We start from the raw sequence: 25,262 nt of genomic DNA, 5'->3' as shown, positions 1-25,262 counted from the left end.
TTTTGGTAATGATAAATCGAGCCAAGGATTTTTAATTTTTAAAAATATAGAACATTGCAAAAAAGATACAATCTGTACAACAAAAAACAGTAGCAGACCTGAGCGCACAACAACCCACTTGTGTCCCCTTGTGCGCATTGGCTCCGCAGCAAGAAAGGAGCTCCAGAAACAAAAAAATTTGCACAAAGTCCATAACAAACATAACTTATTCAGCCCTCTCTCTCCTCCATAAGTATAAACAGTGTTGACTATATACAAGCATTGTTAGTTACGCCCCGATTATAGCGTCTGTGTGTTCACTCCAGCATGTCTATGAAAAATAACTGACAGTTGCTTCTGCGTTTTTTGACCCCTCGTGCTACCAAGGTTGGCGGCCTCACAAAATAATTTTTCCAAGAATAGACACGGTGATCAGTTGCATCCAGCCGACAGCTGGATTAATTTCCCATAGACAGCATTCTCACTGCATGCCTTCAACTGCTGAAAGCTCCTTCTATGCCCCAGACGGCAATTCTTCGGGGAGGCTTTTGCTGAGACAGGGTTCGTGGGTGGGGCGTGAAATCACACACTCGCGTATGCAGGGGAGGTGGTGGAAGGCAGTCTCGAGGCAAGAGAGAGAGAGAGCGAGAAAAAAAGTAAGCCGCGCGAAATAAATTAGGGGTCAACAGACGCACGCTACTCGATAGGTGCCAGAGGGCGCATAGAAGCTGACGGATGAGGAACAGGCAGTACGTCCCAGTAAACACAACTGGGAAAACTACATACGAGAGAATAGTCAGGAGAAACACATGCAATCCGGGGAGGAAAAGGTAAAACAAACAACAAACAAGGAAATCACAGCATCACTCAAGAGGCCAACATGAACCAAAAGACAGCTCCTCAACACTCAAGGACACAAGACAACTATAGGGACATAGGAATCTTAACAGCACATCGACAGCATCCCAAGAATGAAGGTGGGTGGAGGGAAGACTGACCTCCCTCCGCGTGGGAAACACATCACAAGAGCCCAGCTTGTCCCAAGAGACAACCTCCCCCTGACACAGGGAATGTGAGGCAGTGTGGCTGCTGCCCCAGCTGGCGAAAGCTACAAAAGCCACGAGCCACTTTCACACCAGGGACGAAGGGGTGGGGGAGGGGGAAAGGAGAATACAGGGTGTCCTGCCAGGGGCGCTGCTGGTTCCCAAGCATCCTTTACTGCGCGGGAGCTCGATTGTCTAGCCGGAAGCAGAAGGAAGCAAGCATGCATGCAAGCTCTGTCTTAAACTGCAACTCTTGTGAGCAGTTCTGACACACTGGGCCTCTGTAATCTTCAAAATATGTCTCGGCAAAAATATTAGGAAATCTCATAGTTTGTCATAGTTGTTTGAAATAGACAAACACTATTTTTCATCCAGGCACTTCCAGTTGTCGCTTAGTTTGTGCTCCAAATGTTTCTGCCGATATTCACTTGGCTTAAGCATCAGGTGTAGAACTCTGCCTTTGATGCCAAGTGCAAGTCAAATGCCACAATCAAGTCTTTGCAACATGGCCTCCAAATGATTGACTGCTATAATTTGATGTCCCAAAGCAATATTTAGGCTACAAGACGGTGCCAGACTGGAAGCCTACGAATTAATTTGACCACCTGGAGTTCTCAAATGTGCGCCAAGGTCAAATACACTAAAATTTTTCCATTCTGCTTGCATCATATTGTGGGTGCTGCTAGCTCAGAAGCAGAGCTCCATAGTCACTGAGCCTTTGCAGCAGGTCAGATTTCAATTAGCTGTTTACACGAATAAGAAAATAACCAATTATAGGCTCAGTGCTCGCACATGCTTTTATGCTTGTGTAATGAATACCAGCTGGTGCCAGTACACGTTGAGCACTGCCATTCATCTGTCATTGTAGCATGTTTCCTGGTCGTCATAACTCAACTTTTGGCCACATGTCATAATTTCCATGTGTAACCTATGTGATACAGTTGCCTGTGCTGAAGCTTGCCTTTGGCATTTGACCGCGTTTGCCATAGCATTGCCTTGCATTTTTTTTTTTAAGCATCCTTCTATCACTATATCATGAGCTGCATGCAAAGATTCCATTTTTGGATGCATTTCATTTCATTGAAAGTGCAAGAAATATATGTTGCGTTTAACAGCTGCCAACAGCCCAAATGCTGCAGAGTGTAGCTTGAGTCACTGCCACATTCAGAGAGCCGCTAGGGTGGAAATACTTAACTCGTCACTGCCAACTGGCTTGCCACCTTTCAAAGCTTTCACTTGGCTGAGAGTCAGCAAATGGTTCAATGCCATGAAGATGCACAGGACAAATGGGATCAGAAATGGGAATGGCTATGTTTTAATTATGGTGGCAGTGGCAAAGATGCTGGCAGCTTTGTATGGCAGACAAGAGGGGAGAAGAGCTACAATTACTGGACGGAAACCCAAGCGTGGCTGGTAGCGATAGGATACCTGCTTTGGAAAAAGCAGGCAACCGAGGAATAATACCTTCTATTCTTTACTTTTTTTTTACTTGAGCTTGAGGATACCCGTTCGTATTCCACGGTTGCAACATTTCCATCTCAGCCTTAGCACCATAGGTCTCAGCAGAAAAATAAAGGCCGTCTATATTTGGTCAAGGCACAGAATTTCACTGCCCCTTCACCCACAGAGTGTTGCACAGTCTAACCTAGCAACGTTGCCTGGTCATGCATCCACAAAGTCAGCCTTTTTGTCTTTCTCTCTGCAGATACTTTCATGCTGACAGAATGACTCTCCATAACCTTTTTGTCTTTCTCTCTGCAGATACTTTCATGCTGACAGAATGACTCTCCATAAGCAAAACAACTTAAGTTGGCACTGCTAGCCTTTGACAAGATGAGATGTCACGGAAAACAGCCTGTCCACACATGAAATTTTCCGCATCCACCAGTCACTCATTCTGTGTTTTACATTCAGAGAGCTAGAGGGGACATAGAATGGCAGGCCATATTTACATATCTTTCTTTGTCCTGAACACACTGTCCAACTCATTCGTACAATAGAGTGCTATGTTGCCAGAAAAATAATGAATAAAGCTAAGGTTTGCATGCTCAAGGAACAAGGGAGAAGCAAAGAGTGGTACCTTGCAGAGAGGAAGGAAATAAGTGCTTGGAAACCAGCAATGCTCCATGGCAGAAATATTCTTGGCTCACTAATGAAATGAGGCATCCATGGTTAGCAACATATATCATCTATGGTACATCAATATACTTATGGATACCAAGTTCCTTTTTTTCTTTTGTTTCTAGAAAGGCGCTTCCACACATTATCCAGGGGAGCCCTAAAAACACAACTCTGGTATCTACCCCTGTGTGCCCGCAACAAAAGCATTCAGCACTGTACCACTTGATGGCAATAAATATCCCATAGAGAACGGGACACTGCAACATGGCAATGCATGACGCCCAAATCCCAAACTGCATGGCTACCATGCTGACACGTCCACGCACACGCCTCAACAGCCTTGTAATGGGGAAACATGGGGAAGCAACAAAGAAAGTGCAGAACGGCTCCAATGATCAGTGCAGAGATCGTGACGCTCGTACGACAGTCAGGTACACGGGTCTGTAGCAGACAGGAAAAAATGTAGCAGCTTGCCCCTGCTAAAGCATAGCAGGCAAGTGTCAAGCCAAGGTGTGTGCTTGCTGGCGTGATCCAATGGGATGATTTGGGATTTGCTGCTCCCCTTGCTTCCCCAACCGCTTGACAGAAATGGCCATGCATTGCTCAGCTGGACAGCAAGCAGTGTGCGTAATGTGCACATGACTCCAGGGTCGCCCATGCGCAGCTAATGCACAGAGCGGGCTGTTCTGTTGCCCCACATCTCATGCCTGGGTAGAAGTGGCACTTGTCCGAACACACAAATGCCAAGGCAGTGACACACAATGAGAGAAATGCAATTTGCTCCCCGCCTAGTTGGAAGGATGAACAACGGAAGGGAAAGGAAAGTAAAAAAAAATTCAAGTAATCAAGCACTCTTACACATGTCCGAAATAAACATGCCTTCACACTGCACCTGGTTAGTCTCATCGGATCGTGACAGCAAGAAACAACAAAGGCACTCAAACAATAATAATAATAATAAAAAAAAAAAACAGAATCAAGCAGCACCGCCTGCAAATATGTTGTGTGTCTCACTCGTGCCACTGATTCTTCGCAAGTATATATTTTTTTTTCTATGCTCCCAGGTGTTTTCTCTTGCTTGATATATTGGCTTCTCTTACGTCCACTGAGATTCAGAAGTGAAGGCGCGGGGCCAGGACAACCCACTGCCACAAGTCCCTCTGGGTATTTCACATAACAGTCTGTGCACGTCCAACAACCACACACTACAAGCACAGACAAGCACAGATGTACACACAAGGTTGACGCTCGATGTTTTGCTGTAGGTCCACTGGTTTCGTTGCCGGCAACGTCCCAAGTTGAAGCAGTCATGGTTAATGCATTTGCAGTCTTTCTTTTTGTCCATTTTTCTTGCTTTGCTGCTACCTGCCAAGTGGTTTTGTGAAACACTGAGATCGTAAACCGCTCTGAATTCAAGAAGAAGAAGAAAAAAAAAAAAGGTGAGGCGGTCTGGTGGTGGGCTGCTCAGTCCTTCCCTCGCTGCTGGCATCTTTTCCTTCTGTTCTGGGGTGCTCCACACCCCCTTTCACATCACCGGTACCAAGCGAGCACTACACGATGCCATTATTCCCCATTTCTGTCGATCGTGCCTAGCGTTACACGTCGCTATGTACATGCACCCAACATCGTAACACAAAGAGACAAAAAACACCCTTAAAAAAAAGCAAACCAGGCAATAAAATAAAGTAAAGAACAATGCCCTTGCCATATGGAAGGGGAAGATATTTGTACAATTGTCAAAGTTTGTGCGTTTATCTCACTCACAGCCACCTCTCGCATGCAACTGCAGAGAGAGGGAGGCATCCCTGCCACTGCAAGCGACCACAGCTGCCCTGGCCATCGTGGCGCTGCCACTGTCATCTGCCCAGAGGCAGAAAGGGGCGAGGAAGGAAAGCAGCAAACCACACTTTTTGCCGGCACATGGCATGACGCTCGCAGCAGTCCTCTCGCACAATCGCTGGCTGCACAGGTTACAGAGTTACACGCTAACCCAAGAGGAGCAGGACAAACCTTTCTCAAACTATGTTAAGGCACTTGACTGTGGGTTCAACAGTAGGTAGTGGTGGTACTACACGCTATCAAACGCAACCATGCAACCAGAGAGGCAAGCACAAAGGGGGGTGGCAGTGCACATCATGCATGCCCTCTGAAACAGTCCCCTTTTCGCCACGCCATGGACCATTAGATGCACTGCTGCTTTCAAACAATGGCTTTCATCACATGTGGCTACACCCGCCAGAAATGGTGCGAGAGGGCTCACTGCAAGCCTCAATCATTATTGTTTGCCATTTCCTTCATCAGCGCTCCTCCCCGCAACACTCAAGAATGCCCTTCTGGAGCTGTTAGTCACTGCAACAAAAACATACACTAAACAGCGAAGCCTGTAGGATTTAAAAAAAAAAGATAATAAAAGGAAAGAGCTGCTGGTCAGACCACAGGATCGCATTCCCAGCTTACAACTACACTCAGGCTCTGCAATGCTCACGATGCCTTTGTAGTATGCCAAGTCTGGGCAAAAGCCGCAGTCACTCCAATATACCCCCTGTAGTCGGTCAAGCACACAGACCAGGCATATGCTGTCCACACTGTCAGCCATGCTATCCCTCTTGTGCCATTTACATAAGTGGTTTGCGAGCATGGCTTTTATGAACCTGTTCACATTCCGCAGTGAAAACCGTGGTGGGGGATAGTACAATCTGAACATTACCCGTTCCACAATTTGCTCTGAAGCCTCAGTACGCTTAGCTCTAGGGGTGTAAAACACAAAAAGAAAGAAATTATCAACTATGTCACTGTCAGGCATCATTTATAACAACTCAATTACTGTCTTAAAATTACTGTCTGTAAGTAATCATTCATGGCCTCAATAATGACATAGTCACTAGTGACAAAATAAAATGAGCAAAGTGAAATAAAAAGCAACTATTCTCCATGAGAACTTGTAAAATATTAATCATCAGTGCACTACAGTTAATGCTTTGTTGCATGAAAAGCAAAGAGATCACTCTGCTTCAGCAGGAAAGAACTTTCTATTAACAGAAAACATGCTAACAATCAAACTTGTTTTTTTTTTTATAACAGTGTGAGGTAGCATTCTAATAAGTGCACACACACACACAGTCGGCGATAAAATGAAGATGGGCTTTCCCCCACAGAGTTTCTTCCCTCAATGCATTCTTTCAAGAGGTGTGCGAATACCGAATAGTAGATTTCGAATCGTATCAAGAAAAAAAAAGCATAGTATTGAATCGAATATCAAATATAAGAAAATTTTTTCACAACATTTAATGTTACAAATTTTGGCCAAGACAATATGGTGCTGGACATGCTTGGAAGTCTTCTAGCATTGCATAACAAGAATGTAGCAAGCTACCAGTAATTAATGTAAATATAAATCAAGATATACAGCACGATTCCACTCTATATTATAAAGTGAGCACCAAATCAGTATGACACCACTGATTACTGTTCAGTTCTAGTATATGATGGTCTGTATCCAACACTATCTGTGTGCCTATTGGTGGCTGATCAGCCCGGTCGGTCTTCGCACATGCTTTCGCACTTAACGAAATGCGGTGTCGTTCGGTGAACTGTGGTGTTATGGCATTGTAGTGACCAAGTCAACTACATCGTCACCGGGACGACCCATCCCAGCTGATGACATGCTTGTGACATGTGGCACTGCGCGGCATCTCTGTACCGAATATATGTAATAGCAGACACTTCATTCAGGAATCGAATTATTCAATCATTCACAATTCAATTCGATTCGGTGATATTAGAGTATTCGCACGCCTCTAGTTCTTTCAAAACATGACTAAAGGTGGCCTGTCGGGGCTGGTGGCTCACACCTGACACACAAAAGGTGCAGCAAGCATGGCTGACGGCGTGGAAAGCAGGATGTTGGCCAAAGCCTTTTCCCAATAGCATTGGCAATGAGACGTACAATGCCTATACATTGTGGCAGTGCCAGAAGATGGGCCACTTGCAGGCAGTCCACAGCAGAGCCCAACACACTCCCCCACTACTACTCTTGGATGTCCCAAATCTCAGCCAAGAACGGTGGCAGCTTCTTGTTCTGCACCTTGAGCGAGAAGCACATCTCGGCATTCATGTTGCCCAAGGTGCGCAGCTCCGTCAAGATGGACAGCAGCCGGGCAAAGTAGTTCTTGCCCGGGGGCCGGTGGTTCTCCGAGTACATGCGCAGTGTCTCTATGTAGTACTCCTGAATGCGCTCCACCTTGCACGGGTCCACCAGTGCTGGCCGCTCTGCAGCGAAATCAGCCAATCAATCAATCTTTGTTCAAGAGTACAGTGTGAAAATGGACGCCAGGGAAGAAAGCTGGTATAGCAGCTTAACTAGGCCCTAGCAAACATGATGAGGCAGTACCTACAACCTATCCTTATTAACATAGAAATAAAGTCAAACTCGGCTATATCGAACTCGCAAAAAAATGCCTATCAGTTCGATATAGAGCATAATTCGATATAAGCCTGCTAAATAATTGGATGTAATAAAAGCACATACCATTTATAAAATCACTTTATTGATGAAACTAGCTTAGTTTCGCATAAATTAGTCCTGCATTTTCTTCTGCTTGGGCAATTTCGCTGCCTGCGACGCACGCACATCCCCCACGTTGTCTAAGGAGTCCGAGCAGCTGAGGCCGCAACCTTCCGCATTGGCGCAGAAGCACCGGACTAATGCGAGTGCACCAATCACTTCGGAGGATGTGGGCAAAGGACCGTAGTTGCTTTCCTCAACGTGCCTACTTTCATTTGTGCTCGGTACGATGTCCACCGTTGATTCGAATGTCCCAGAAATTTTGACAGCTCGCTCCAAACTTCGGCAACACCGGCAACGGCTTCGTCGCATTCATCAGAATTTACAGTCATCACCGAGCACGCAGAAACCGGCACGTATGAAGAACACCTCGTACATGGCCGTGCGTACGCGTCGGGCGCCATGGGCACCGGGTTGCGAGCCTGGCCACTTTAGCCCTAATCGTGCTGAGAGTGCTCCTCGGAATCTTGCACGCTGCGGGGATATCGCGTTCGACGCGATTTATGATTTCGATCTTCACGACGAAAGGCGAATTCTGCCGCTTCATCACAGCAACACTGCGGGAGAAGGCCCACAAGGCGCAAACACGATAAACCAGAGAAGCAGCCAGACAACTCGCACTTTCGCCATCTTGCACGAAGAGCGCACAAGAGCCTCTGATTGGCTGTCTGAGCAAGCGCTGTAGGCGGGCCAGGATCATTTTTTGCTGGGGAGTGTCGATAGATAGTGATCTAAAGAAAGGAAGGTCGCTTGATTCTGCAATCCGTGAGGGAGCACGGCGAAGCGTCGTCAGGTGAGAGGGAGGGGGAAGTGAAACATGATAGAGAAAGAGGGAGGATAACAGACTTCACTATGCGCGACAGGGGGAGTGTCGACGGCTCGCCCGAACAGCCCGAGGCAGCGCGGTCACGGTAGGGAGAGCGGTTGGATCATGGGTTGGATGGAGCCGCGCCGCTGGGTTTCCCCGCTACCGCGAGGGAAAGCCAACTTCTGGGGGAACTTTTCCGCCGCTTGACGTTCAATATATTGGGAGTCACTGCAATATTTGTTCGATGTAAGCGAAATTTTTGCTATATATACTCATTGTAACTATACCGTGACCAGAAATTGTTCGATATATAGAATAATTCGATGTAAACGGGTTCGATATAGTCGGGTTCGACTGTACAAAGGAATGTCTACAAAGGCACAGTACAGTCAACGACTGAATTTTCGGACGCCCAAATTTTCGGACATGCCTGATATTTCGGACGTCTTCGCGGCACCGCCACAAGCCCCGTAGAATCAATGTATAAGGACATCTGAAGTTTTGGACGCTCGAACCCCCCGCCGTCCAATTTTCCGGACTATTTGACGCGACGGAAGGTCCTTTGGCTCCTCGCGCAGCGCCCTTGCGAAGGAAATCGACTTGCAGCCAAAGCATATCACCGCTTTGAACCACAACTAGCTGAATCTAGCCATCACACACCGATTTGGTCTGGGCACGCTGGCTATGTTCATCGCTGCACTTCTGCCTCCGGCGGAGTTTCCGGAGCGGCGTCATTAGGTTTGTTTGCGCAGGCCACGTTTTGGCTAGCGTGGTGTGTGGCTGTGCTCATGTGTCAAGTGTGCCCTGCAACGCTAGGCCTAGGTGCTTCAACGCTCATCAGCGAACTCCACTGTTCGCAATTTGAGGATTTCGCTTGCCTTTGACGGCCCCCACTCTGTCTTCGTCGTCCTCGCCGATGGCATCGAAGCGCGAAAAGCAGTACCGTCGGACGACGTGATCAACGACCTCCGTTCTGCCGGGGTTTCCATACCCACGGAAATAACTTTTGAATAGTTTGTTGACGCTGACAACGAGCTCGCCTTCTGCGCAGAACTGACTGACAAGGAAATAGTCCGTCAAATTGTGGGGGATTCAGAAGACTCCGATGTTGAAAATGAGGAGCCAAAGCCTGCGCCGCCTACAAGCACCGAGTTGACATGAGCACTGCTGACTCTTTCATCGGTGTACAGTGCTGACATGAACCTTGCTCAGATCGAGGCAAATATGATTGCATGCAAGCGGAACGCCGTCCAAACAACAATCAACAAGTTCTCCAAGCCACTGCAGCAATAACACCAGCTGCCCGACGATGCACATGTACATAATAAACTGGCACTCGGCTGCATACAGAGTTTTTGAACGCCTCTTTTTATAGCCACTTCACTGATGCTGTGGCAGGGTTTTGGAAGCCTGTTGCTTCGCCCTTCACCTCTAGATCCAAGAAAAAAATGAAAAAAGGTGCGTTTTTTTTTCAGGCATTCATTTTTTCGGACTGCCTGAATTTTCAGATGTTTCGACATTCCCTAGAGGGTCCAAAAATTCGGTCGTTGACTGTATAAAGGAAAACAGAGTGGAGTATTCTACAAGGCATCGTGGTGATTACACAACAATGAACATATGTGATGATTTTGGTAATGTAGACATAATGGCATGTAGATTAGTGATTGGGCTTTTCTAATTAAATAGTCAAATGGTTGTAATGGAATAATGGACATAATGAAGCAAGTAAAATTCCCCTTGAAGTCCCCACATAGATCGATATTGCTGTACATGCAATAATGTATATAATGAACTAATTTTGCCTCCCCCTTCAACTTCGTTGTAACAAGGTTTTACTGTATCCTCAGCAAACTTAGCTCCGTATACCATTACAAGTGTGTCCGTTTGATTTTGTTCTATTCTTATTCACAGTGGCTGTACAATCCCAGCATTGACGGCACTACTTGAGCGAGAAGTAGGGGGCAGACAGCACTGGTTTGGAATGGAAATAAACTCGGTCATCGTCCAACTCCTAGAATCTAATGCAGTGCTGCGAACCTATAACATTCTATGTTCTTCTGAACAAGATATGCAAGCACAAGACATTGACGGCATTACCTGCTACAATTTGTATTGTCTTAGCCGACAGTTCTTTTCACACAGTTTAAGCACTGTTGCATTGTATTTTCTACTCCAGTGGTGTTGAGTGCCATTCTACTCCAGCGGCGGCTGCATATGGGATGGCTGGGCCCCATCTTGAAAGCAATCTGCAATGGGTACAGAGACTAGGCGCAAGCTTCGTGTGTGCAGTGTTCTTGCCGCCTTGTCTGTGTGGAAGCAAGAGGCAGCAAGGGAGTCAATTCGCTCGCTGCAGCTGCCACTTCTTCTCACGCCAGAGTTTTTACAGAGAGTGTTTGTGGTCGTAGAGTATGATGTGTTCATGTTTGCCTGTGCATGTGTGACCCCATACTTGTTAATTTAGTTTACATCTTTATACAGCCGATAAAACTATTATCCTCACTTCGTATAGCTGTCTAATAACTTGCTATCGCAATCGATGCTTCACGTTTCAGTTGAAACTGCAACTTTTTTTCCTAATTTCTTCATAACTCTCATCTGTGCGGAGGGGGCAAGCGGAACCACTTCCACTTATCCTCCCTGGATTTCTTTACTTCATTTCCCATACTCTTTCTTCATATTTAGTTCACAGAGCAGCAGAGAACTACAAGGAGATACTGTTCGTAATAGACACGGAGCTGCGCAATACAACAGGGACCAAGAATAAGAAATACATACACAGCGCTAACTTTCAACTAAACGTTTTATTTGATCGCACATATTACTTATACAATGATAGCGGCTCTATAATAAAACCAAGGAGACAAACGCATAAAGATATAGTACAGAACCCACAAATGTCATCACTGTAATCTCGTCATACCTGGTCACTTCAAGGCGATGAATCTAGAAACCAGAGACTTACTTACCAGTACAACATGAAAAAAGTGGTGTCAGGCCATCTAGGAATCCACTGCCGGGATTGCGGCAGCATGCCAGTCTACTAAAACACGACCGTTCTAAGTAGGGCCCAAGGCAGAATGACAAGATAGCATATCATCTCGGCATATCAAAGCATATCAAATCAACAAAATTAAAGAAAGATGTGTGAGCTTTCCATCTTTGGCCTTATCGGAGAAAGAAAAGTGGTTTCTAGATGATTCATCCCTTTGAAATGACCAGGTGTGGTATGATTACTGTGACGACACGTGTGGGTTCTGCCCTATATATTTATATGTTTGTCGCTTTGGTTTTATAATTGATCCGCTGTCATTGTATGAATAACACGTGTGATAAATAAAAACTTTAGTTGAAAGTTAACACTGTGTATGTGTCTTTCCTATTCTTGGTCCCTGTCGTATTGCGCTGCTCCGTGTCTATTACGAATCCAAACCAACTAGCCCGGCAATGTACCCTAGCGGAAGGGATACTGCTACTTACCAGAGAAAATAACAATGGCTGTGAGGAGTGCATATTCAGCATTGTCCACTCGCAGCTGACACATCTTGCGGCAGAAACGAAACAGGGCATCCGCTGAATCACCCACACTGGCACTGCGGTAGTTGTCCCTTGTGTACGGCTGGTTGTTGGCAAACACGATAGAATCTGTCTTCACATCATACTTCCGGGCACCTCTCAGCATCATCACCTCGCTGGAGCAAGCCTGCAAGCAACAAAGGCAAAGTCAATATGCGAATGAAGTGTCAGTTATAATGCTTCAACAGAATTGTCAAAATGTTTTGTCAGTGAGACCATTGTGTCACTGCACTGTAGCAAGTCATCAATTCATATGTGTGCTTCTATCGCAACGTACAGGCGCCGACAAAAGTGGTATACTCCACGCAGCGGGAGCCGGAGCAGCGGCACACTGCATTGCGATGCCATCTACAGGCAGCATCTGGGATCGAGACAGCCAATGGGTGCCCTTTATTATCGGCAGACATGATCCCAGATGCTGCCTGTAGATGGTGTTGCGATGCAGTTTGCAGTTGCTCCGGGTCCCGCTGCGTGGAGTATACCACTTTTGTCGGCGCCTGTACATTTTGTGCATATGTAATTAATAATGAAGGGAACAGCCAAACACTTCAAAACATATATTACTGTAAGTAAAATGACACACCTGGGCATCTGCCTATACTTTTACAGCTCCTATTTTGTTCTGGAATTATTTCTGTAGTGTTGGCACATTTTCAACAAGAAACTGCCCAGTGTAACACGTGAAAAGGCCCACATGGACTTGGCACTGATTAGCACAACTAGTACAGCATTCTCACTGCTTGACTCGCTTCCCAAGAACGTGTGGTTGACCAGAATGGTTGATCTACGACATTTTCCAGATTGAAGAGTCTACAATACTTTTCTAAGCACTTCTTACTTTGTTACAACAAGAATGTGTCTTGGTAATTTGCAGCATACCTCGAACGTTTTACCAGACACACCATTTTTTTTATAAATTTGTACAGATGGCTCCAAAATATATTGCCAACTCTAAAGTTAGCATAGAGTAGGAAAGAAGAGTGCTTTTCAATTGGGCTTGAAATGGGCAAGCAGTTCTGACCCAACTATCAAGGACAGCCCTATTTGTCCAGGAAAGCAGATGTTACGTGCCTTCTAAACATGCTCAAAATGTGACTTGTAGTGAAATGTTGAATTTTTTTTTTTTTTTTTTAGATGTGCCCACCTTCAGCAAAGTAATCTGATCTTCTCGTGCCAATGTGTCAAAGCCGGGCACTCGCTTGGAGAACTCCACAATGAGCTGCACTGTTAGGATGGTGATCTCGGTGATGTGCTGGAATCGCCGCTGGTTGTCTTCCTCACTGTCCCCCAGTGGGAAAGGCTGCATGCAACAAGAAATGTTGTGCATCAACATCAACAGAACAGAACAAAGCATCAATCGAATGACCACACACCTCATATTTACAAAAAGATAATGATATATATATATATATATATATATATATATATATATATATATACAGCAGTGGGCGATAGCAGTGCTGACTATTTTATCAAAATTCACATACAGGTGTGACTGTTATTCAAACTAACATGTGCTGTGGAAGCGACAAAAGTTCAATTATGCATATAGAAGTACTGATGAAACCCAACCCAACAAGTAACTGTTTAAAATAGATGCCAGCTTCAGGCAATTAAGCAGGTACATTGATTACATTACTGAAAACTGATGTAGTGCTCACACATCACATCATGATCTTGTCGCCAAAAGCTAAGACTATTGTGCACTCAACTTTCCACTCATAGAAGTGAAAGGTTTGTCATAAACCATAAAGCTGTGTCAAATGCAAAGGCCAGAGCAAAGGATAGAATGGCCAATTTGCTGCCAATTGCCCAGCTGTTCGTTGCTGACTGCAGCTTTCTTCAGAAGGCAACTCAAGCTGCTGCAAGTGTTAGACTAGCTTGCTGGCTTTGACACACTGCATTTTTCTGCTAATCCTTGTAACTTGTGCAAGTGGATTGGGAAGAGAAAAGGGGCTTCTTCCCAAGATTCATTTTTACCCCAAAAAGCAATTATTCTACATGCTTTTCTAGCTTTTACACCTTACAGACAGTTTTAGTATAGCAGTTTGACTGTTTAGTAAACGCATGCAAAATAGTTATGGCCACACTATATGCATGTGCTAGACGAGACATTTAGCACAGCCTTCCGCATGGTGAACGGATCACCAACGCCAAATGTGGGGTTACCATCTGGTACATAGAAATCAAAGTGCTTTCATGGCAGTGGTGGGGTATTTTGTTAAGCCTAGCAATGTCAGAACAGACAACTGACTTCAATAATGACGACAAAACATTACCTAGCTATGCTTGATCTTCAAAGAGAGATAAAACTAAGCGAAAGATAATTTCACCATTTATGTTTTGCTGCCGCGACAAAGAGCAAGTAATAAGGTCTAATTCGAATAAGAACTTAAGAACTGGGAGGCCTCAGCACCCCCGTGCTGTTACGCTAGCCGCACTAGCCAAGCAAAACCTGCAAAGTTATATCCCAAAGTTAGCATGCATATGTAATCCACAAAGCTCTTCATAGCACTCTGCGCATGCGCATTCTGGATTTTATACAGTAAGCAAAGTTTTTTTTTTTGTGTACGCTCTACTAAAACTGTCTATTTTTCCAATTGTTATCCAAACCACTGACCGTGGTTTTCTTCATGTCCTCTTCAGAAGGAGACTCGAACTCCTGCTGGTAGTAGACTAGCTTGTTGATGAGGTCCTCCTGAGACGAAGTAAGGGGCTTGACACCTGGGCTCAGCACCAGAGGTTTCTTGTCTTCCTCATGGTTGCTGTTGCTGCCCAGGGAGCTGCCTCCACCACCCAACGGCTGGCTGCTGGGGCTCACACCGCCACCCACGGACGATGGTGCCATTAGCCCAGAGGGGCTCTCTCGTGTTGTGCTGTTGGGCCGGTCCTTTTGGTGCTTCTTCGACTCTCGCTTGATGGCACACTGGTACTCCGGCACCACACCTGTGACCCAAAACAGCATGAATGCACACTCTACATGTCATTTAAGCGGTCACAAAACTCCACAGTTTCGTGTCTACTGCTTCCATTTCCATCATGGTGACACAAACATGCAAGAAGGATATGGGAGATCACAACAAGAAAAGGACAGGGCAAGGGCTTCACTCACAAACTAAAAAATCACTGCATGAAAAAAAAATAGGGAGAGCTTTAGTTGCAATTGATTCACATGACCTATGATTTTTTTTTTCTTCCCACAACTGTGTGTTGTTCCACTGTTACACCACTGTACCATCAAGGTGGAAGCCAAGTGAGTATCCAGCTTTGCGCTAATGCTGCTTTGTCATGGTGCACTGTAGTCAGACTGTGAATCACCAAATAACTCAGCTTTTCATTTTCATTAGTTGCTGTACAGGAGCACAAGGCAGTACAAAACTAACATGTGCCAAGATATCAGGCTAGGTGGCTGTATGCTTAACCTAGCTGATGAGTTGTTAACATATACAGAGCTGGATGACAGTGTGAAAACTAGGGGAAAGAAACAAAAGTATGTGCCCCTTGAGAACTGGTATGTACGGTGAAGAGAGGCCAAACTTTGATGTGAACATCCTTTTGCAACATTCACAAAAAAGAAATTAGTTCACACGCAGTTTGACAATGCCAGTATTGTTCAGATGCAAGGTTGTATTCTTGGATGTTGTATTACGAAGAAGACTCCCAAGTTGCTCCACTACACAGTCCCAAAGACACCCCAACATTGCGCATTAACAATGGCTGCTGTAGAAGAAGCAATGGTCAAAATCGAAGAGAAACTGCAAAGTTCAGCAGAGAAGCTAAAAGAATGGCCAGATATGAGAGCGGCCCCACCTGCTCAGTATTTGTTTGTTTTCATTAAAAAAGGGAGCAAAGAACAAGAAAAAAACAAATACGTGGCCCTTTTAGTGGCCAGAAAGCTAAAAAATGCAGCCATGTTGACTTATGATCAGAGTCCTTTAATATGAATACTTCAATAATTTTCTACTGGTCATGAAACTTCAGGCCAAGCTGTGTTGTGCCGATGGCTGTGTTGGTGAAAGTGGAGTCATCGGCAGACAAGTCAGACGATTTCGTTGTCACACTTAAGCATCACAACAGCCTCCATGCCGATATGGCTGCCTCAGAGTTTTTGTCACCGATTCCTGCACATGCTACTCGCTTTCTTGTTTTACTCATTCTCAAAAAAGCATTTTGCATTTTCACAGCAAGGACCACTGTTAAAGCATAACATTCCATGTATGAACATCGCTTTACCCAAGCGGAGCATTTGCTTACACTGGTGCATACGGCCAAAGTTCGCTGTTCACTTCAAGTACTGCGTAAACTGTACAGAGCTGACATGAAATAATTAAGAAATATTGGAAATCATGCAGATTTGCACATATGACCAGTGTCGCATCACACTACCTGGGACGATGAGCACAATATGAGCAGCCAGCACCTCAGGCCCCTTTCGAAATGGCGAATGGAAGATGTGGGGGGAGGGGGGCTGTTACTGATAGCTGGTTCTTGCTTTTCATGCTCTTCATCAGGCATTCAGTGTGCTCAATGAAGTATTGTTAAAGGAAGCTATATGGCACATAAGCACTCACTTAGAGGGCAAGTAGCTTTTTCTAGAAAACATTTATGTATGCTATATACTACTTGCATAATCAGTCAGAGAGGCACGCTGCAATACAGAGAGGGCTGTCATGTGTAGCCCGTTTAACATAAGAGGCAAACAAATGTGTTGGCATAAGAATGACACGACTTCCTCCATAGGTCATACACAATACATACATAGCTACCAATATGTAGTCATATTTTTTAATGGAAACGCGAGTGAGTGCGACAGGAGCTTTCAATCGCAATTGGTGATGTGCCAATGCTGCCACTCCGCTGTGTCACTGCTTCCCACTTCTTGTGTGTGCAACATACAACACTTCATATCGCCATGTGGGCAGAACTGAACTACCGAAGCTAACTTCGTCCTAAACGCTTATCCTTTAGTTAAGCTGCGTCAGTAGCGGGTGCATGAACTCATAGACTGAACTAGGCTTAACATGCGCTGAACGAGATCGATACAGCCTCAAACTGGATTTGAACGGCTGTTAAAGGCTGATAAGCATGCTATTCAACTTTGGATGCATGTTTCGACTAACTTTAAGCATGAATAAATATATGGTGTCTCAGCTAATATTAAACCAAACTGATTAAAAAATAAAAAGGAAACACGGTCTCACAACTGAATACCGCAGGTCTTATAATCTTATTTTGCACTGCGTTTTTATATTCTTTCTTTTAACAGCCTGGCTAACACTGTGGCAATTGCATTGTCCGTATTTTTTCTCCCAGTAGGTAATTTCACGAACGTTGGCAGACTGTTCCATCCGTCCTTCTGTAGCTGGAATGAACACTGCAGCATGCAACAGGTCTTCGGCATCGTTCTTCAAGTTCATGAGTACCATTCAAGCTCCTCTGCACGCAGTAAAAGGCAGAAAGATGGTATGAAGTCATACCATCTTTGCACCAAGAAATGCGGTCACACCAGTCAGCTACTGTTCCGCTTGACGAGCGCTCCCTCAGAACTGGTGGCAGAGCCGCACTGTTGGCAGATATAAAGCCCTCCCATAGCGTGACGGAGAAGTTTTGTGATCAGTAAAAAAGTATTTAGTCATTGCACGAAACAGAACACCAGTGCACACACGCTGTGCGTTTGCACACACATGCACTAGTGCAAACATGAGAGGCTTGCATTTACTTCCGATGGCTACTGCAAAGGACACACTCTACATAAATCTATTTAAGCAACTCTGACATATTCACAGCCTAGGTTTGTGGGTCTGGTTTAACTCCAGAGAAAAAATTTTGGGTAATCGAGTAAGCACATCTTGGGCTTGAGAGCACTCACATTCTGGTCGCATTCCAACACTGAGGCACTTCTTGAGACGGCACTCCTGGCACTTGCGCCGCATGTACATGTCGATGTCACAGTTATTGCCATACTTGCACTGGTAGACTGCATTCTTTGTGATGCTACGCCTGAAGAAGCCCTTGCAGCCCTCGCACGTGAGTGCATTGTAATGGTAGCCTGACGCCCTGTCACCACAGACCAAGCAGAGTTCCTCCTGCTGCCTTGGCGCGGGACCCTTCTTCTTCTTTGGGTCACCAAAGCTGTCCACAAAATAGCCATTCATGCCACCGCCCCCACTGCTAGGGCTCATCTCTTCTTTGCCTGCAGAGACAAGAAAAAGTGAAACAATAAGCACTAACATCACAAACTGTGGGCGATAAGACTGCAGTCAAAATTACTTTCAGGCACCATCAGAGCTGCTTGCAGCAATGGTTATGCAAACCTTCTGCACGGTGTTGCATATGTAATCGGTCCAAATTAACAAACTTTTGCATGATGAACATCTCATATATGATATTAATATTGGGAAAGTTCTAGGAAACAAGACTACAGGCACCAGAATGCATTTTTTCAAAAGAACTGAACTGCAAAGAACGAATAGCATGTGCTCCAATGAGGTAGCATACTGAAATGGTAATAAAGAAAGCAGGACATGCACTCAGCATGTAACTGGGTGGACAACAGTTTTGACTAGCTATGCAGCACAGCAACATTGCTAGATGGCAAGGAATTTAAACAGTACCAATTGCTGTATAAACTGTACCGAGATTATACAGCTAATTCTGACAAAGTGCTACAGACTCTGAAACTCAAGTACAAACGTCAGCCTATAATTTAAGGAATTGTCACAGACTACGCTTGTCAAAACGCTGGCACTAACAGAATTGCACATGGTCCAGCAGTGCACTGTATCACACGTCAATGTCATAGCATGAAAAGAAGTGTCAGTCAAAGTCAGCCAACTTTCATGCCCAATTTTATGTCTATTCTGTTTCATTATGTGGGTATGTATATAGTGTGCATATTCTGACAAAGTCTTGCATTAAAATTAGAGGAGTTTGAACAGCGAAATTGCTTAACTGAATTGAATATTTGAGAACACCAGCCTTCAGATACTATCAAACTGAATACCGAATATGTTTTCATTTCTAAACAAATTAAAACATAAAAGTTATGTTCAATCCGTCTGGTAAAAAACAGGCTTATTTGCATCACTTGATACATACATGTAATTCCACTGACAACTGGACATCCAGTCAACTGAGGAGCTTGTAAATCACAAGTCCTCTTAGTTATCTGGTGCACCTGTGTGTTGCAGTATTGGAACAAAGGAGCGGCACCTCACCAGATGCATGTAGGGAAGTGTTTTTTGTTAAAGAAGGTTAGCCTAATACTGGCAGCACTGTACATTGTTTTAAAGGGATGCAAACATGGTGAGATTGGCAATTATTCAGAAGTTATCTGCTCATTCACTCGCTCTGAAACTGGTGCCTCTGGGGAACTGCAGCTCTCGTACAGCAAAATCATTCAAAAAGTCACCACTTGCATTGGTCTTTCCTTCTCACTTGACACTCTAATAAGCATTGTTATTCCTTATATTTGGACAGATGCAAATATTCTACAATTTCGAATAGTGATTCTAAAATTTAATTCAAACAGAACAGTGAGGAATATTGGATTCACATATAAAATTCAAAATATTCGCACATGCCTTGTTTGAACGGGTTATGTACAACACTCACTGAGATGTTCTTGCACAGAATGTGTTCACGGGCATAAACTATAAACGCCAGCAGCGCCACCTGTTGCTCCATAAAAAATTATGCGTGGCTCTGCTATCGCAAACACCAGAGACCAGTGGAGCTGGCGGAAGGCCAGTAAAGGCCCACTCGCGGACAACTTTCTGTGGCAATGAAGGGAAAGCTATGGAGGCAAAGCGCGCACAAGAGAGAGCGCTTCTGAAAAGAGTCCCATGTGTTCATTCACGTTAGTTACACAAGCACCTTATTAGCAGCAGTTAAATAAGACAAAACATACCACTGAAAGTAAAAGTTTACTTATTTTGTGGCTTTTCCCTTCCGTCTGGGCAAACCTGGCACATGGAAGCTGTCTCGATTCAGCGTCTGCTCCGAGCAACCAAATCACTGTCAAACGCTGGCGGACTACTTGGCGCGGTAACAGATGTGCAAAGGCTCCGCCCCCGTAGCTTTCCCTTCATTGCCACAGAATATAGTCCGCGAGTGTAGTGCCAAACCGCACACAAAACACACGAGCGCCGGCAATGCGTCCTTACGGCATCCGCCAAAGGCGTCTACTACTACGGCGCACGCGATTCGCGTGGCCAACACCGTAGAGACGCCGCGGTTGTCTCCAATCTCCAAGCGGCGGACGAGGAGGGCATCGAGGCAACGTAGCAGCCGCCGGCGAAGAACGCCCCTCCTCCCTCACCTGACCCCCCAGCTTCGCGCGCCACAGGAGAGGGCATGCATCCGGGCCCGCTCCTGGCCAAAGCCGCCTAGAAAAAGAGAGTGGAGACAACCGCGGCGTCTACTACGGCGTTACGAACACAAATGGCAGACGCTGTAGGCACGCGTTGCCGGCGCTCGTGTGTATTGAAAGCGGTCTGCGACGTGGCCTAAGTGCGCGCCCGCGCAGGCCTCATCTTCAAAGTGATTTGCGACGTTTGCAGAGTGCGCGTAGTGCGGTAGCTTTCTATGCGCTGTGCTTTCAACGTTTCGTACGCGTTGAAGCGACAGACGCACGGAGGTCAATTGGCTCGCGGCTGCTGCCGCAATTCCTAACTTCGGAGTATACACAGACAGTTTCCACTGTCATCGAGCGATGTGTGTACGTGTTTACCTGCGCGTGCGTGCATGACTCCGTGCTGGTTAATTTAGTTAAAACACGTTGAAGGGCTAGTTGGTTTAAATCCATGATAGAATATGTAAGCGCGACTGAAAGACGCAGAAAGAAGCAGACACACAAAGACAGCGCTGTCTCCGTGTGTCTTGTTTCTTTCTACGTCCTTATTGGGTCACGCTTACACATTATATCATTGTTCATTCAGTTAGTAAGCGAATGTTTACAAGTTTTTACGGCCGATAAAGCTACTATCCTTACTTGGTACAGCTATCTACTAATTTGTTATCGCAATCGGCGCTTCGCCTTTCCGGCGAAACTGCGAATATTATACTCTGCATTCACTCTCTCCCCCAGCTCGGCGAAGCTGCGGACGCAATAGGAAACCCAGCGAGGTTCTAACAGCTCCACTGTAACATGGTGCTGGAGTTTGGACGCCATATACCCGGTGACATCCAGTGTACAGCCGCCAGACGATTTTTCATTACATGCACTCAGTTTCGTCACCGACTTCTATCGTTTCGCGGTGTAAGACTGCCGCTAGCGCTTACAGCGGCTCGAGAAGTCGTGTCGTATCGGAAACCACACGACAACGGAGGAACTGTTGCGCCCCAACAATGACCACTTATGATTCCACCTGTGCCGTCAAGTACGGCGGCGGTATGCGATGACCTAAAATGGCTTGTCACAAGTCAAAGTTGACAGCGAAAGTCACATTGCAACTAAACGACATAGACGTGCGCTGGTGGAACGAGCATCGTCTCGGTCTGATCGCGACAGGAATGCGAAAAAAGGGGAAAAGAAAGCTTTTCAGTTGCCACCTCCGCTAGCTACAGCGCTTTCGCAACCGCGGGCAAGGCGTACACGGCTCATGTCATCGGTGCCGACATTCGCCGTTACAACCCGCGCAGGTGGCCACTCTCCATCACATACATGCAAAAACATCCGCCATCAGTCAGCTGCACACGGCACATACTGGGCCACTGTGCCGCGGCTGCGCCTTTCGCAGCTGCACGACCGGCACGTGGCCTCGGCGCGACCCCATGTACGGCTCGCAGCAGAAGCCACCTTCGCGTTCGTGCGTTCGTTTACCCGCGACCGCCTATGCCGACCTAACTGAGCGCGACCGAACCGTACCTAAGCAGGAAGTATCTCTGTTACGCCGCATTTGGCACGCTTCATGGGTAACGAGAACCGGCGATGTGGCGGTTGTGGCGCACGTGACGTCGCCGCACTCCGCAAGGCGCTAGGCCTAACTGGGGATGCGGGCGCTGCAATCGTTTTGACGTGATAAGTCGGGTCACGTGATCCTGCCTTGCTCAGACGTAGGGACGCGGGCGTTTGGAATGCGTTTTTTTTTACCGCGATTTCCTCGTGTTTTCCACTTAACATCATTGTTTTGCACTCAATTCAAGTGCGCGGACACCTAGAGACTACAAAAGCTGGGAAAGTGCGCTCAAAGTTATAAGCGGCGTGGTACTTTACTGCTCGGCGCCGAAGTACGTTATGTGCGCAAAGGAGCAGGGCGTGAGCTTTCACTTTTACCCCAAAGATCAGAAACTGCGCGACGCATGGCTGATAAAGCTTCGAATGGGTAAGGAACCGAGCTCCTACGCAGGTGTTTGCAGCAAGCACTTCCACAAAGAAGACTTTGTGTACGGACTCGGAGCGCAAATGTTCGGTGAGTAGCAGACGACGCGAGACGATCGCTCTCGTACAGCGATCGAGTGATACGCAAGACTTGGACTGCATCGCGATCGGCGCCTTTTACGCCGCTGATGAGCAGTAGGTGATCGACGGAAGGCCGAATGCAGTCACAATGCATCGCAAAGACTTTCGCTTTCATGCGATACAGAAATGCATCAGCTCGGTGACCCCAGCGCCCACCGGTGGCGTAAGAAGTACCGGCAACATCGGCAACCACGCGCTCCTAGTATCGTGTTTCAATCGCTGAGCACCGTTGGTTGGTCCCAAAAGGGGAGCTACACCTTGAAGCATGCTAGTGCATTCAAATGCGCAAGGTAATACTGCCGGGTGTCACACAGTGCAGTTTCGATCGTGAGCGAGCCCGATGGGACCAAATTCCTCGATCGCGATTGGCCCCTTTGTGCAGCGGCGGAAGGGGGTCAATCGTCGCAAAATTCTATACCGATCTGGCTCGATCGCGAATACACCGTGTAACAACCGTAATAAGAGCAATAAGAAGCAACATATAAATATCAAAATCGTGCGGCAGACAAACGTGTGCTCGTCGTCACACTGGCCGAAATGTAAGATGTTATCTAGCCACAACGTCAGCAATGGAACCCCTGTCAGAAAACTAACACAGCTAAATTCTATGAATGACGCGCGCATGTGCATATGGCTCTCGTGTGTATGCCTCAAATCATGTGAGAAAGGTCGCGGCTGCGTGCAGCTCAAAGCACGTTGGGTAGCTTCCCACAAAACGGAGAAACCACTTGCGTCATGCTCCGTGGGGCTATGCGTGCTAAACTGCAATATAAATTTGCGAATGCCACTTCCTTGTCGTGTGAACCGCGGCCCGTTTGTAGATGAAAACCTACAATTAATGAAATTACACGATGGACACGTTACATGCCTTTCTTGTAGCAAAAATATGTTTCTAAATGGGCTGAAGCCCATTTGATGCTTAGTTTTAATTCGACACAATGGTTTCTTACGTTGCACAAAAGCAGAGGACTCGGTCTCCATGGTTTCCATGTCGGTGGCCATAGCAGGCGACGCCGGCAGTAGGGGCGATGTGTAAGGTTTTATACGGAAGTTAATCTTTTTGGAACAGTTATTTAGCATATCGTACAGTCACTTACGAAGCCATATCAGTATTTTACTGATTTCTTTGAAATTAAATACAATAATAAATTAATAATACGAAAAAAGACGACGCGAAAGCGGCTGCGGGCTGAACAGGTGAGGGCTGGCGGAACAATCCAACTTTGCGCGTCACACGGATGACTCCGCATGGCGGCGCCACGGTATGTCCTCGCCCCCTATTTGAGCCGCATAAGGTATTGCCTCCGTCGTTACGGCGACCGAAAGGGAATCGGAAGACGATACACCCATATACAGCAGGGAGGGGGGGGGGGGGGTGGCGAGCAGCGCTTAAGGACATTCATCGAGTGCGCGTTTTCCTCATTGCGCACGTTTACAGCATCCGAGAAATGGCGCCGACGGCGCTGCGAATATTCGGAACCCAAACTCCGCTTGGGGATATAGCAGCACGTGCCCAACACTGTCCGCCATCTGCAGGCCCGCTAAGTCAAACCCCCCAAACTGCGCAGAAACTATAGAAGCCACCGTAACAGAACGATTGCAGGGCGCACCGTTTTTCCGAATCAAAAACAAGGTGACGACCTACAGCTTCAGAGAACAGTAACGAGGAGTTTTAGTAACGACAAGACAGGTAACGAACATGCGTATGCACTTAGCCATGCGCTCTTGACCTTCGATGCGCGCGTGACTATGAAGCCCACGGCAGCGCAACAAGTACCGTCCAGCGACAGGTTTCGTGCGAGGCAAAGCCTCAGCATCGACGAACAGCGGACGAGCCAAGAAGCGGTGGGCAGCGGTCGCCCACGCGCGCGGCACTCTTGGGCACGGCTCGCGTCACGGCCTGGTATGACGCAAGCGGGCCCAATCGGCCGCCGAGGGGCCGCAGCCGGATACCTTATAAAAGGTATGTTAAGGTTGCAACCTGTTGTTACGGGGTCGGGGTTTTGGCGACCTTCAACAGCGTCTGCTTGGAGATCGAACCAGGTTGACCATCGGAGAGGGTTCGGCAGGGAAAACGAGGTGATGTAAAAACAATAACAGAAGTTTAATACATCATTACGGGTGAGCAGTGCGCTCAAAAAAAAGGAAAAAAAAAAACCGTTCCGCGTGCGTGTTCCTACAACCAAGGGCAGAGAGGATGTGTCTCTGCGTGGCGGCTCGCTCGCTGTCTTTCTTGCACCCTCCACCATCCGGGCAACCTCATTCTCTCTTGCTCCCTGGTAGAGAGCCTTGTCAGAACACGTCGGGTCAACCCAAACACAGGAATGCGGAGAGACACCACTGCCTGGCTTAGAGGGGGTGAACGTAGGTTCCAACGGGTCAACCCACACAGAGGAGTACGGAGAGAAACCACTCCCTGGCTTAGAGGGGGTGAACGTAAGTCACAACGGGTCAACCCACACAGAGGAATACGGAGAGAAACCACTCCGTGGCGAAGAGGGGATGAACGTAGGTCAAAAGAGAGTAGGATTTGCACATTCCCCGCATAATCCCGTCGCACATACTCGACGGTCAAGTCTTTTCATGTAGACGAGCGTGACAATTAGGTACGTCGTGCCTCAGGCGTTTGGCATCCATTCCCCCATTCATGGCCGCACAAAGTAAACTATAACAACAGTGAAAACTCATCCAATGCCCACACGCGTAAGAATC

The 25,262-nt window shown here is 46.6% G+C and overlaps 1 protein-coding gene across 3 annotated transcripts in view; it reads right to left on the bottom strand.

Annotated features, from left to right (window-relative positions):
• The window catches only part of EcR (Ecdysone receptor), a 173,721-nt gene continuing 148,459 nt past the window's right edge, over positions 1-25,262 (bottom strand). For all 3 annotated transcript variants that reach the window (XM_050189280.3, XM_050189282.3, XM_050189281.3), the window contains 5 exons: positions 17,958-18,281; positions 14,709-15,034; positions 13,233-13,388; positions 11,993-12,215; positions 1-7,412 (listed from right to left, as the gene is read on the bottom strand). In XM_050189280.3, the coding sequence (XP_050045237.1) occupies positions 7,171-7,412; positions 11,993-12,215; positions 13,233-13,388; positions 14,709-15,034; positions 17,958-18,281 (1,271 nt within the window). In that variant the 3' untranslated portion in view covers positions 1-7,170. The remainder of the gene's footprint in view (positions 7,413-11,992; positions 12,216-13,232; positions 13,389-14,708; positions 15,035-17,957; positions 18,282-25,262) is intronic.

The sequence above is a fragment of the Dermacentor andersoni genome, chromosome 2, assembly GCF_023375885.2.
Source record: "Dermacentor andersoni chromosome 2, qqDerAnde1_hic_scaffold, whole genome shotgun sequence".
Taxonomy (NCBI): domain Eukaryota; kingdom Metazoa; phylum Arthropoda; class Arachnida; order Ixodida; family Ixodidae; genus Dermacentor; species Dermacentor andersoni.
Note: the sequence above shows the minus strand (reverse complement) of the source record. Positions and strands in the feature narration are given on the sequence as shown.